A 12986-nucleotide genomic window follows, 5' to 3' on the forward strand; every position below is an offset into this window, starting at 1 on the left:
TCTACACAAACTATATTACTAAAGCTATAAAAGATGAATGAAGAAGCATACTTACCCATTCTGAAGGAATTCAACCAATTGGATACGCGAAATGATGAGAAAATGAGAGATTTTCAATAAGTATTGAGTGAACTTTTTGTTATTAATAGTGTTATATGGTCTTACAATAGTATTTTCGTCCAAAATTAATACAAAAGTCCAATTTTAGATAATTTTTTAAATAATGGGTCTAATTGAAATATTTCCATTACTTTCGAGCATAAAAAATGAAATTTCACTTTTGTAAATGTGAAGCCCAGACATGTGTTTATATCCTCACTTCCTTCCTTTCTCTATCACTGTTTTAATCTAGTCCCATTCAACTTAATCTTAGGTACACTTCTTGAAGTCACAACTTTAATCCACCACATTTTTGAAGTTGAACCCTTGATATATATATATGCATATATTACCAATCCCATTATTGAGAAGATCAAAGGAAGATGAGGGTTCAACATAGAACAAAGAGTTCATTGATTATGTCAAAGCAAAATGAAAAAAAAAAAAAAAAAAAAAAAAAAGTGCCAAGAACTTAATCAAAGGGGTCAAAACGTGGGTCGTGCTCGCTCGCCATCACCATCCCGGTGCAAAGACAGGTCGGACACATCACCTGAAACAGTTACACAAAACGCAGTAAAGATTTGTTAAAGTAAAAACACACAATATGATACAGATTTTGTTATGGATCGAGGCGGTTTGGTTTGAGATTCCGATAATAATACCCTTCCGGCGCCGGAGCAATTCAGACACCTCTCCACCGTGGAAGTTCGAGGTCTGGTTGACTGATTGTACGCCGAGATGGGTTCTATTCTGATGCACGAACCGCTCCCCGAACATCTAGCGCACGCCAAGTAGCCTGTACAAACAAACACACATAAAAATGGCAAAATCGACAATTTTTTTTCTTCTTCTTATTGCAAGCGTTGAAACTTGCGATGGAAGACAAAATTTTCAAAGATCATACCGGTTCCGTGGCAGTATTTACACCGTTTCTTCTCTTGCTGCTCAACGTTGTTGGCTTCGATCAGCATCAGGGATGAAATAACACCCACTGCACCGCCCGAAAACGACGCCACGATGGGATCGACTTGACTGAACTCGCCAATAATTCGAGTTCAAAAAAATTAACACATATAATAATGATTGAGAAACAGAGATCTCATTACGCATGGCACAAAAGAGAGCATAACAATTGTCTTCTTGAGAGGTACCTTAATTGCCAAGGCAAATGTAAGCTGCGAATAAAGTCTTCGTACGAGGTACCTCCTAAACCGAGCTTCAGTTCCAACTGTAATGATCCGAAGAATACCCAGATCAAGAAAAAAAAATCCAAAACTATAGCACTAAACAAACTTAGTTTATAGGATATAAGAACTTACTGTTGGTGCAATAAGTCCTCCGAAGACTATTATGCCAGAAATAAACGATAAGCTAGTCGTGTAAAGCTGTCTCAGCGTGCTTTTTGTCTACAAAAGTATGCACAAACACAGAGAATTAGTCGAAAAAAAAAAAAAAACAAATCCCAAATTCATGAGATAAAAAACATTTTATTAATCAAACTCACCACTGGAGGTAGAAAAGGAATCGATGAGGGCATATGAGGCATCTCATCCGACTCTTCCGACCCGTTCTCGGCATCGCTCTTTAAGCCTTTGATTCTTTGTTGGACTCTTAATCTCCTTACCTGAAAAGTTAAAAATTTAAAAAGGGTTTAACATGATTTCAATCGCAAAACTCATGGACGATGATATAATCTGACCTCTTCCATGAGCAAAAAGATCTTATTCCTTCTACTCCGGATATTGTCCTGAATCTCCTGTGACTGCATTTGAACAAAATCCTGAACTGTCTCTGGTCCTTCGATGATGCAGAAGTTACTGAAATAGAAATACTCAATTGTCACATAACCAGTTTCCATTCGAGTGACTGGGCATAGATCAAGAAACGTCTCAAAGCTTATAAATTCCGATCAGAACAACAAATTGTCACTTTAACACTGTAAAAGATTGTCCAAAGTCGATAAATCAACAGAAAATAACAAACTCAAAATCAACTATAAACAAGACTTGTCTCTCAAATCTGTATATTTACATGCAGAGCGCACATAAACAACCATCAATAATCTATTTCTTACGTCCAGCAACCAAATTGACGCTCTAAAAAACTAAAAAAAAAATATGAAAATTTTGCCAAACAGAATGGATTTCCATTCCAACAGAAAGAAACTCCAAACTCGAACTTCGTTCAGGAAATCCTTTTTCCGAAACTTTATCGGAAGCCAAAATTCGCATAAGCAAAAGAAAAACGAAATGTGAGAACAAAACCTGGAGAAGCCATCGCTGGCCGGAGAGGAATCTTCCTTGGAAGACGAAGAAGAAGAGCAAGAGAATCGCGGTCTCCGAAAAAAGGTCCGAGAAGAAAGCAGCGATCGGCGTGGGGCAGAGCTGCCCCGCCGAGCTCCGGGGACGGAAGGTTCGAGATTCCGAGGAGAGAGACGGTGACAGTTGAGAGATAAAGTCGCCATCGACATGAATGGTAACTCGTTTCTTTATCTACTCTTCATAATTCTAGGGAGTTTTTAAAGGAACGACCTCCAATTGGAACAGCATTGGGAATAAAACACCATCGGAAATCTATCAAATCCCATTGGAAACGTCATTCTTTGAATAAATTAATAAATTAAAAGATTTTTGGCGCAAATAAACCCATAAATTATAAACGTCATTCTAAATCGGGAAAATAACATATTTATGCCATGTGTTTTAGTGAAATGTCGAGTTTAAACCTCGATTTTCAAAAATGTCGAGTTCATACCCTTTGTTTAACTAAAATGATGAAATTATACCATCTGTTTAACTAAAATGACGAAATTATACCCTGAAATAGACAACAGTGTCACGAATATTCTTTTTATTGATTTTTCATTGACGTTGACTATAATATTTATATATAAACACCAATTATTTTTATTCATTCGCGTCATATATGTAATTTATTTAAAAACTAAAAAATAAACAACAGCCTCTTAATCTTGAAGAACACAGAAAGGGACAAATGGGTACACATCGATAGTTGATAGTCATCAAAATCGCATATTCGAACAGAGAATCCAGGATTTAGAGTTACAATTCGAACACGGAATGAAGTCATTTCTTAGAAGGTATGAGTTTTATTATTTAATTTCAATTTAAGGCTATTTTTATTTCAAAATTGAGAATTTGGAAGTTAGGGCACTGATTTAGATTTAATTTGGTTTTTCTTATATAAGAGTTAATATCAATGAAAAGAAGATTTCTGACGCTGTTATTCATTTTAAGGTATAATTTCGTCATTTTAGTTAAACAGATGGTATAATTTCGTCATTTTAGTTAAACAGAGGGTATGAACTCGACATTTTTGAAAACCGAGGATTAAACTCGACATTTCACTAAAACACAGGGTATAAATGTGTTATTTTCCCTTTTAAATCTAAACTATGGGTTTAATCATTCTTTTTGTTATTTTTCAAAAACCAAATTAATTTTTGCAAATAATATTTAATGGCTAAACAATTTAAAATACATATATAAACTAAAATAACTTGTTTTTAATATTGATCGGTATAACTTATATAAAAAAATGCACTTAAAATCTAAATTCTTTGGCATTGATTTAGTTTTTTTTTTTTTTTTAAATAGTCAATATCAAGTAACATTTAGCTCTCTACATATATAAACATATAAAAACACAATTTTATTATATAGACAGTTTTTTATAAATTTTAAGTAAATAATCACTATATTTTATCTACAAAGTCAAATTAATTCGTTTATCCCGTTCATTTTTCCCGCCCACATGCCCATATTTTATCACTTAAATTAAATCAAGTAACTACCACTAATATTAATCCCATAAATCGAGACAATGAATGCCAACCATGAAATAACTATCATTATTTATGTTGATTCTTAAAAAAAAAAAAAAAAAAAAAAATCGTTTCAAATTATTCTAATTTTTTATATTTTTTTCTTCATCAATTTCATAAATATCTTGTTCATAAAAGCTATTAACTGCTATTTACATATATTAACAAATTTATCATGTTTATTAACTATTATTTATAATTATGAACCCACTAATCATATATTATATTTTCGATTCAAATTTTCATCGATGTTTTAAATCTCGTAGTTTATCGTCATCTATTAAAATTCAGCATTGTTTTGTTATTTTGTCCTTTTATGGCTTCACAACCAAAACTCTTTCTTTCTTTTTTTTTTACTTCTTTTGTTTAAATTGAATTTCAAGTTAATGTACTTTATTATACTGAAATCATGAAAAAACCATTACGAATGTTAATGCGTTTTTTTATCAACATTCATGACACACGTGTTGGGGTGCGAGCTTGCGACGTGTATCGATCTTGGGTTGCAGGCATCGAATCTCTTATGGTTCCGAATGGATCGTAATGGGTCGGGGATATCTCGTGGCATTACGACTGTGGTGGAGACCTTCGGGAACTCGACGTGGGTGGTGTGAATTGCCGTGATCTTTCTTTTCCTTAACTGAAATAGAAGACACAAAGGGTGATATATAATGAAATGTTCCTCTTACTAAGTGAAGAACATGAGAATTGGATTTCTCAAGTTCTTAGACACCTTTTTAGAGGGAATATAATGTGGCATAATTTCAGCCTTTATTTGTGAAAAGAAGTATGGGAGAGAGAGAATAATTTTTCTTCAATTCTAGAGAGAAAGGAAGTAGATCATTCCTCTTTTATGTTTTACTAAATCAAAAGTGAGAGATGTAGAGTAACTCTAGCATTATTGTGTAGCTATATGTTGAGCGAATTTTTAGAGAGAGAGAGAGAGAGAGAGAGAGAGAGAGAAGTTGTAGTATTTTTCTTCTCTTAGAATTGATTTTTTTTTCTCCTTCTTCTATATCATGGATGGTATTTATAGGAAGAGTTGAACTTTGACTTTTCTCAAATGGTGGTTTCACACTGTGAGAACATTAGGGGCTCATAGCCGTTAGAGGCTCTGCCTCCAGAGCTGTTTTGCGGCTCAGCCTCTAGAGCCGTTTTGCGGCTCAACCTTCAGAGTCGCTTGTGGGAACGTTTGGGACTCAGAGTCATTAGAGGCTTTGCCTTCAGAGCCATTTGTGGCTCAGCCTCCAGAGCCATTTTGCGGCTCAGCCTTCAGAGTCACTTGTGGGAACGTTTGGGGCTCAGAGCCGTTAGAGGCTCTTCCTTCAGAACCATTGTGGCTCAACCTCCAGAGCCGTTTTGCGGCTCAGCCTTCAGAGTCGCTTGTGGGAACGTTTGGGGCTCAGAGCCGTTAGAGGCTCTGCCTTCATCCATTTGTGGCTCAGCCTCTAGAGCCGTTTTGCGGATCAGCCTTCAGAGCCATTTGTGACTCAGTCTCCAGAGCACTTTTGCGGCTCAGCCTTCAGAGTCGCTTGCTTGTCGTTTTTTTATTAGGAGTGTCATTTTTCACTTGTGAAAAATAACGACATAACAAGGAACATATAAAAAAAATTATTAATGACACAATAGTGTGTAAAAAGTTAATGTATTGCCAATAGGTGTAAATAATCGTTAATATACAAATATATATATATATATATATATATATATATATATATATCTATCTAGGAAATAGCTTATCTGTTCTCCAATCTCCAATCTTTCTTTGGCGATTCCCTTTTCATTTCATTGTCGTTTTGAACAAAACCACAAAAAGCACGTCAGTCCAAAAATATAAACATTAAACAGACAAAAAAAAACAATTATAGAGAGATGGTCTTCAAAGAAACCTACTTTTTTTAGGTAGTTTTCGAATCCGTACAAAGAAGAATAATAATAATAATAAGAAGAAGATGAGAGTTTTGTGTTCTATTCGTACGAGCGCTATGGCGAGCTCGAGGGGGACAAAGAGCGATGTCGGCCGGCCGAGGAACCTGGAGCGCGAAATGAGAGAGAGAGAGAGAGAGATTGATAGATAGATAGATAGATAGATAGAATCTAAACAGGTCTGCGCATATATGCTATTAATAATCGATTTTAATGACTATTCAAAATTAAAACGGCCCAAATTAATTCAATGAAAACGTGATAAAACAAAAAAGTCAATTGAAAAGTCAAAATCATCCACAAGATGTCACGTCACTAAATTAGCTATTTACCTAAGATTTAGAAAATGTTGTTTAAGTAGCAATTCATCTAGTTTTGGTGGATTAATTAGTTAAATATTTGTAATTTGTATGGGGATAGTTAATTAGTGAATTTATTTTATAATATTTATGATATATTTAAAATTGAGAATATATCTTAGGGCCGGTTAGGTATCTAGCCTAAATTGGCCACCTCTTTTAAAATTCTAGCTCAACTATTACTTAAATTAGGTAACTAGCCCAATCCACTACCAAACAATATTATATTCCTATCTTACCTCTCATCAAATACACACCAAAAATTTTCGCATCCGACTCCAAATCCTTCTGTCCTCCGATATTCCCTCCGAACTCTTCATCGATTTCGAATCATTCAATCATCCGATCTTGCGTCCGACCTTCTTTTCAGCCACCAATTTTATGATTTCTCCACTTCCGAAGCCGACGAAACATTTCCGTTCTCAAACTTGGAAAAAATGGTAAGTAAATATGATTCCCAATTCGATTAGCTCATAGAACACCATAATCGAAACCCTACCCCGCATCTCCAATCAATTCTCTGTTAGATTAACTATAAAATATGGTAAATAATATTTTCAATTCGATTCACCCGTTAAACACCATAACCGAAATTCTGAAACTTTAATGGTAAATAATATTTATAGACGGACAATTCGATAGTAAATATTATTTACCATTCGAAAAAGAAAAATACTTGTCTCTGATTTGGCGAACGATTCCATGATTCAAATCTGATGATGAATAACTGGAAAAAATTGGAATTGAAAAACAAAGAGAAAATGGCGGTAAAAATACCTAAAGTTTTCGGCTGAATGCACTTAAATACTCATTCTTTTTTTTCGGCGGCTAAAATACCTAATGTTAAATTTTGTTATCACCGTTACTACTTTAACTGTTATCTTTTACGGAAGTCACATTAATAAAAAGGAATTAAAATGAAAACCAGCAAAAATAAAATAAAGTAATAACAATCAGAGATTGAAATAAAAGAAAACAGAGCAGAGTGGCAAAGATAAGGATGAAAGACGGCGATATGTAAACCGACGCGGAAGGAGTTTCGATCGCCGCCGGAGAGGAAATGGAAGCTCCGTCGTGACGAATTTTTTGTTACTTGCCGATGGACCGACGCTGCGGAGGATGATCGTCGTCATCTTGGAAATCGAAACTTCTACGAGCTCTTCCTCGAAAATCGATGATGATTTAGATCTGGGAGAAAATTTGCCACTCATGCCGGTTGAGACCGAGTCTGATGACCATCACCGATCGTGATAGCCTCTCATTGGATAAGATTGCCTTTTGTACCAGAGATTTTGAATCTTTCATACTCAGTCAGACCCAGATAAGAAACTCAGCGACATTGTTTTTCTTTTTTTTACTGTGACGGTGGTGGCCTGGTGGGTAATGCAAAATAAGAAAGTATGTGGGCTTTTAGATTTGGATGCTATTTGTATGATTAATTATACATATGTTCGTGTGGTGAGGGTAAATGTTCAGTGACAATCATGGATTCTTTTAGGTGTTCATTTCCTAGATTCATCTATAATCGTCAATCATTTTTAATTCTTATTATTAATGGTTTTAATTGTTCGAGCAAAAATGTTGTTGTTGTTGTAGTTTTTTTTTCGTAACCAAGTATCTGGTTATGGTGGGGAGAAAAGGCTACTTTTTTAATTTTTTTTTTAATTTATTTTTTTTATTACTTTTTTAATTTAATTTTTATTATTATTAGATAATAAAAAATTATTGTTAAATCTGGACCGTTCATTCTAAGTAGGTAGTAACGGTGATACCAAAACCTAACATTAGATATTTTAGCCGTCGAAAAAAAAGAATGAGTATTTAAGTGCATTCAGCCTAACTGAAGTAAATTTAATTAACTGTTTCACTTAATTAAATTTACTTCTGCCTAACTGAAGTAAATTCAATTAACTATTTTAGTTAATTTAATTTACTTCGCTTTGGTGAACTATTTTTTTTTTTTTTTAATAAAATGAAACTTTGGTTAGAATCTTAGAAAAAGCTAGGGGATTGTCTAATTCAACAAATTCTTCTTTAAAAAATAATCAAATTTCATTTATCAAGAAAATAGCCCACTAGCCCACAAGGCTTGCAGTAAATTATTTAAGGATTAATTACAAAAAATCCCCCTCAACTTTGGGGTCGGTAACAAACTGCCCCCTCAATTCGAAAAAGTCACAAAAAATTATCTGAACTTTGATTTTTTTCGACTTTTGCCCCTTCCGTCAACATTTCTCAGTTACCGTCTAATAAATGTGTACTTTTTATGCACGTGCGCAATTAAAATGAGGAAAATTATCTTTTTACCCTCCATTTCAACATAATAAATAGGATATTCTATCAATTAAAAAATTAATCATTTCAAAAATCCATTCATAATTGAATTCTTAATATTATTGAATTTAAAAATGTGTTAAATCATGATTCTCAATCACAAATTTAATAAATAAATAAAAAAAATCGTTATCTTCTTCTTTTTCTTCTTCGGTATAATTACACCAAATCAAAGAACTAGTCTCTGTACTAACATTAAAAACTCAAAGAACTTGTCTGTCAGCGGCTTCGGCGACAATCGGAAGCCCCAGAAGCTGGCCAAGGAAGCACGACGAAGATCTGTAACTCGAACAGACAAATAGGAAAGAAACACGGTGTTGTCCAAGCTCATCACAAGGTCAAGCGTCGTGGGGATCGAAGCTCCGCTCGATGATATCCGGGAAGATGAGCAAAACATCAAGCACGATCGCCTGCATCGTGTTGAACATGGCGTACTTGCTGAAGCAAGGGTTTTGAACGACGACGAAGTAGAGAGAGAGGAACACGAGTAAGTCGATGAGAGGGAAACTTTCTGTACTGGACTCCATCGAAGATAGGGTAAAGGTTGCAGACGGCAGAGAGTACTCAGTCGCCGGCGAGGCGGAGGAATTGTCGCCGTTGGATTGGGATTTAATTGTTCTGATTGGGGGTTTTTGTTTGGGGACGGAGATTAGGATTTTGGAGTGGGTTTGGTGGCGGATTGGGGGAGGAGGACGGTTGATTGGACGAGAGTGTCGGATTAATGACGAGAGTGTGGTTCGGCGGCGATGGTGAAGAAATCGGCGGCGAGGGTTGAGAGCGTGGAGTTGGGCGAGCTCTTCGTCGATCGTCCCGCCGAAGCCTCTCTCGAGCCGTGACCGTTTCAAGTTGCAGCAAGAGTCCCTTGCTCACAGATGTCGAATTTGAGCTGGGCAAATCGCTCGAAGCCCGGTCGGAAGAATCAGCACCGAACAACGGAGCGGAAGCAAATGACGATAATCTCAGCGTCGAGGATTTCCTCAACCGTCAGCTTTTGTCGTCGAGGATAATCCCATAAATAAAATAGATATGGTAAAAATACAATTATAACCTCAAATAAGTTCTCACGTGACTAAAACGTGTCTCCGAGATAGATTTAACTACCGAATATTGACAGAAGAGGCAAAACTCGATGAAAACCAAAGTTTAGATAATTTTTTGTGGTTTTTTCGAATTGAGGGGGCAGTTTGTTACCGAGCACAGAGTTGAGGGGGAATTCTTGTATTTAATCCATTATTTAATTAAAAATAAATTAAATTAACAGATTTGTAACTAACTAGGCCATCTAAAACGTTTGATTTGAGATCTAGCCTATGTTTGGAGATTTTTAGGGAAATAGCCAAACGTATTAGGTGGTAAAATATTTTTTACTTTTTTTGTCCTTCAATAATTAAGATAGTTTTTTAAAATCATGTTATTTTTTTTTTCTTTTTTTGTGCATGTTAAATTCCTATTTTGTAGAAAGTAGTTACCAGATATTAGAATCCACATTCTCTCTCTCTCTCTCTCTCTCTCTCTCTCTTTCTCTCTCCGCAAAACCAGATGACGAGGAAAACAAATTCAGATCTCTCTCCACAAAACCAGATGACGAGGAAAACAAATTCAAATTTGTTCTCTCTTTCTCTCTCCACAAAACCAGATCTAGGTTTTTTTTTAACCTTCAACATGCCAAGATGACGAGGAAGACGCCAAGGTCGCGGGCCAAGGGGGCAGTCTAGCCGAAGAATTTGTCGCCGATGACACAGATCGGTCGGAGGCGGCGGAGGAGGTTGGCGAAGGCTTGTCGGAGCCAGATCGACGCCCACAAGAGGCGGTTGACGAGAGCGTCGGGGAAGGAGTCGGTGTTCTCGGAGTCAGGAGGGAGGCCGTGGTCGGCGCTCCGGAAGGGGGTCGCGACGAGCCTTACGGCGGTGGTTGGCGGGAGAGCCGATCGGAGCTTGGTTAGAGGTGGCCCGACTCTCACAGTTTATTTTTATTTAACAGTGCAGATTTTTGAATGTCAGTCTTTGGAAAAATGTAGAGGTACAGATTATTTATTTACAGTTATTTCCATTTATTTCCATTCAGATTACTTAAATGTGGAGAATGAGATAATTTCCAGTAATTTACGTTTATTATCTGTGTTGACAAGTTCTTACACAGTAACATCAGTCTTGGTGAAGTCGTTCTAGATTAGTGCGCCGCGTGATTAATGATATCTTTGATAAAATATTTTTGTAGAGATTTGTTAGAGGTTTAAAGCTACGTATAACAATTTTGAAATTGTCTGTTATTTTATATCGTTATTGCCTATTATTTAATAATTAGTCTATTAATTATTGACACCTAAGCACGTTGGCTATTTCCCTAAAAGTTATGAAACATAGGCTAAAAACAAATTCTATAGTTTCAAACTGGCTATTTTGCTACACTGCCCTTAAATTAATTTAAACGATAAATTAAATTTAAACTTTAGTTAAATAATTTGTTGCGGGCCTGGTGAGTTATTTTCTCAATAAATTGAAACTTGGCTTGATTCTTAAAATAAGCCAGGGAACGATGTAACTCCGACGTTCCTCTCTGGTGCTAACAGTATACAAGAATCACATTATCAGTATATTGTAAACAATATATCAGCCATCTCTGTAACTTCGACACTTCTATCCGATGCTAACAATATACAATAATCACATTATCAGTATATTATATACAATATCTCCGCCGTCGTTGTAACTCCGTCGTCACTAACTGTATACAATAATCACATTATCAATATATTATTTACAATATCTCTGCCATCGTTGTAACTCCGAAACTCCTATTCGACACTAACATTATAGAATAATCACATTATCAATATATTGTATACAATATTACATAATCAGTATACTGCAGTGGCGGAGCCAGAAATCAAGTATGAGATACTACTTTTTACAATTCCACCACTTCTTTACTATATTTAGAATTTTTGTATTCTTGTAAACATTATGATCAGTATTGTTTTATGTGTACTACAATATAAGTCAATTCATCAATTCATCACGAGGTATTACATGGAATTTATTTGTGTTTGTTGAATTTTAGCTCATCTTCCCAGCTCGTCCCGTCTTCATCGAGCTGACCTTTCTTCATCAAGCTGACAACTCGTCTCTCCAGACTGGTGCAGTATAAGAATCACATTCAGTATTGGAAATATAATATTAAAAGTTATGCATCTTTATTCTTTTGTCATTTCCAATGTAGTTAGTTGGGAATGTTCTCATTTAATTTATCTCTTCTATGTAACTCTATATATACTTGTATATTCATTATTCAATATAACAAGTAGAAAATATTCTCATATTTCGGAACTAGAAAATATTCTCAGATTTCGGAACTGTCTATTTTCTTTCCGATTCTCTCTCAATTTATACAATGTTGATTGGCTTTTGCATAAATATATTATGGATAAATTACAGTATTGCCCCCTCAACTCTATGGTGATTAACGATTTGCCCCCTAATAAATGAAAACGTACATCAGTGGACTTGAAATCCTACAATGTAACCATTAGCTCCTTCTGTTAACTCTTATCGACGGAACTCGTCTCTTGAAAAATATGTCATGGGTAGTTTTGTAATTTTACTGAATAATGAGTAATTCAGGATATAATAATGAATGAAAAAAAACCCCCGAAAACTTCTTCATTTTATCAGAACAAAAATTCAAATCGTGGAGATGAAATCCCCGGCGAAGAAGAAAACCCGAGCCCCGAAATCCAAGGCGAAAACGAAGCTTAAAACGGCGGTGAAGAAAAAAGTGGAGAGCGCGTCGACTGAAGAGAATGAAAGGAGAAGAGTCGATTATGGTAAGGTTTTATATGTAATGGTGGTCCCATGGTTATTGCTTTTGCCGATTTTGTATTTTATAATAGTTGTTGGTGGTCCCAAACTTTATGTTTTGTCTGGGTTTTGTCTGGGTTATGTGGTGGTTGTGGTCCCGAGTTAGGGTTTTTTTTGGTGGTGGTAGTGGTCCCCGGTCGTAATCAATCTCTGAATGGAACATTAAATTATTATTCTCGAGACTATTAAATGGTTGTTCTTAAATGATTCTTGGAATCTTTGTCTTTCATATCCTTCGTCGACCCTATTTACTTTTAAAGTTCATCACGGTGGCACTATGGATTCAGAGATGGTATATGTTGATGGGGAAGTCTCGTACTTTGAATACTGTGACTTGGATAGGATGTCAATTGTGATAATAAATGGTATGTTGAAGAAATACTTAGGATACGATACTGGAGCATTTTATTTCTTACCTGCAGAAGGTGAAAAAAAGATGGAGTACGTTGACACAGATGATGATTTGCTTAGAAGTATTGGGGTGTTAATGGAGACAACAAGAGTAATTGACCTCTACTGCGAGCACCCGGTACCAAAACCTACAGAAAATGAGCCGGCCCATGCTGA

General features: G+C 35.6%; 1 protein-coding gene across 1 annotated transcript; it reads right to left on the minus strand.

Moving 5' to 3' along the window:
• Positions 1-431: 431 nt before the first annotated feature.
• Positions 432-2674, minus strand: LOC149406797 (protein ORANGE-LIKE, chloroplastic-like). Its single transcript, XM_089608853.1, has 8 exons — positions 2364-2674; positions 1799-1916; positions 1604-1723; positions 1419-1505; positions 1251-1327; positions 1004-1131; positions 762-895; positions 432-649 (listed from the first exon to the last, which is right to left on the minus strand). The coding sequence occupies exons 1-8, from the start codon at positions 2567-2569 to the stop codon at positions 572-574; spliced, it is 948 nt and encodes a 315-aa protein (XP_089464979.1). The 5' UTR covers positions 2570-2674; the 3' UTR covers positions 432-571.
• Between the last annotated feature and the right edge of the window lie 10312 nt (positions 2675-12986).

Source organism: Urtica dioica, chromosome 1 (genome assembly GCF_054948205.1).
Source record: "Urtica dioica subsp. dioica isolate 48M chromosome 1, U.dioica_male_clone48M_v1_H2, whole genome shotgun sequence".
Lineage (NCBI taxonomy): Eukaryota > Viridiplantae > Streptophyta > Magnoliopsida > Rosales > Urticaceae > Urtica > Urtica dioica.

Coding starts and splice junctions, on each gene's coding strand:
- LOC149406797 (XM_089608853.1), bottom strand. CDS start 2,569: ATGTCGATGGCGACTTTATCTCTCAACTGTCACCGTCTCTCTCCTCGG. Junction 1,506..1,603: donor TTCCTTTTCTACCTCCAGTG/GTGAGTTTGATT, acceptor ATACTTTTGTAG/ACAAAAAGCACGCTGAGACA. Junction 1,132..1,250: donor CATTTGCCTTGGCAATTAAG/GTACCTCTCAAG, acceptor TGGCGAGTTCAG/TCAAGTCGATCCCATCGTGG.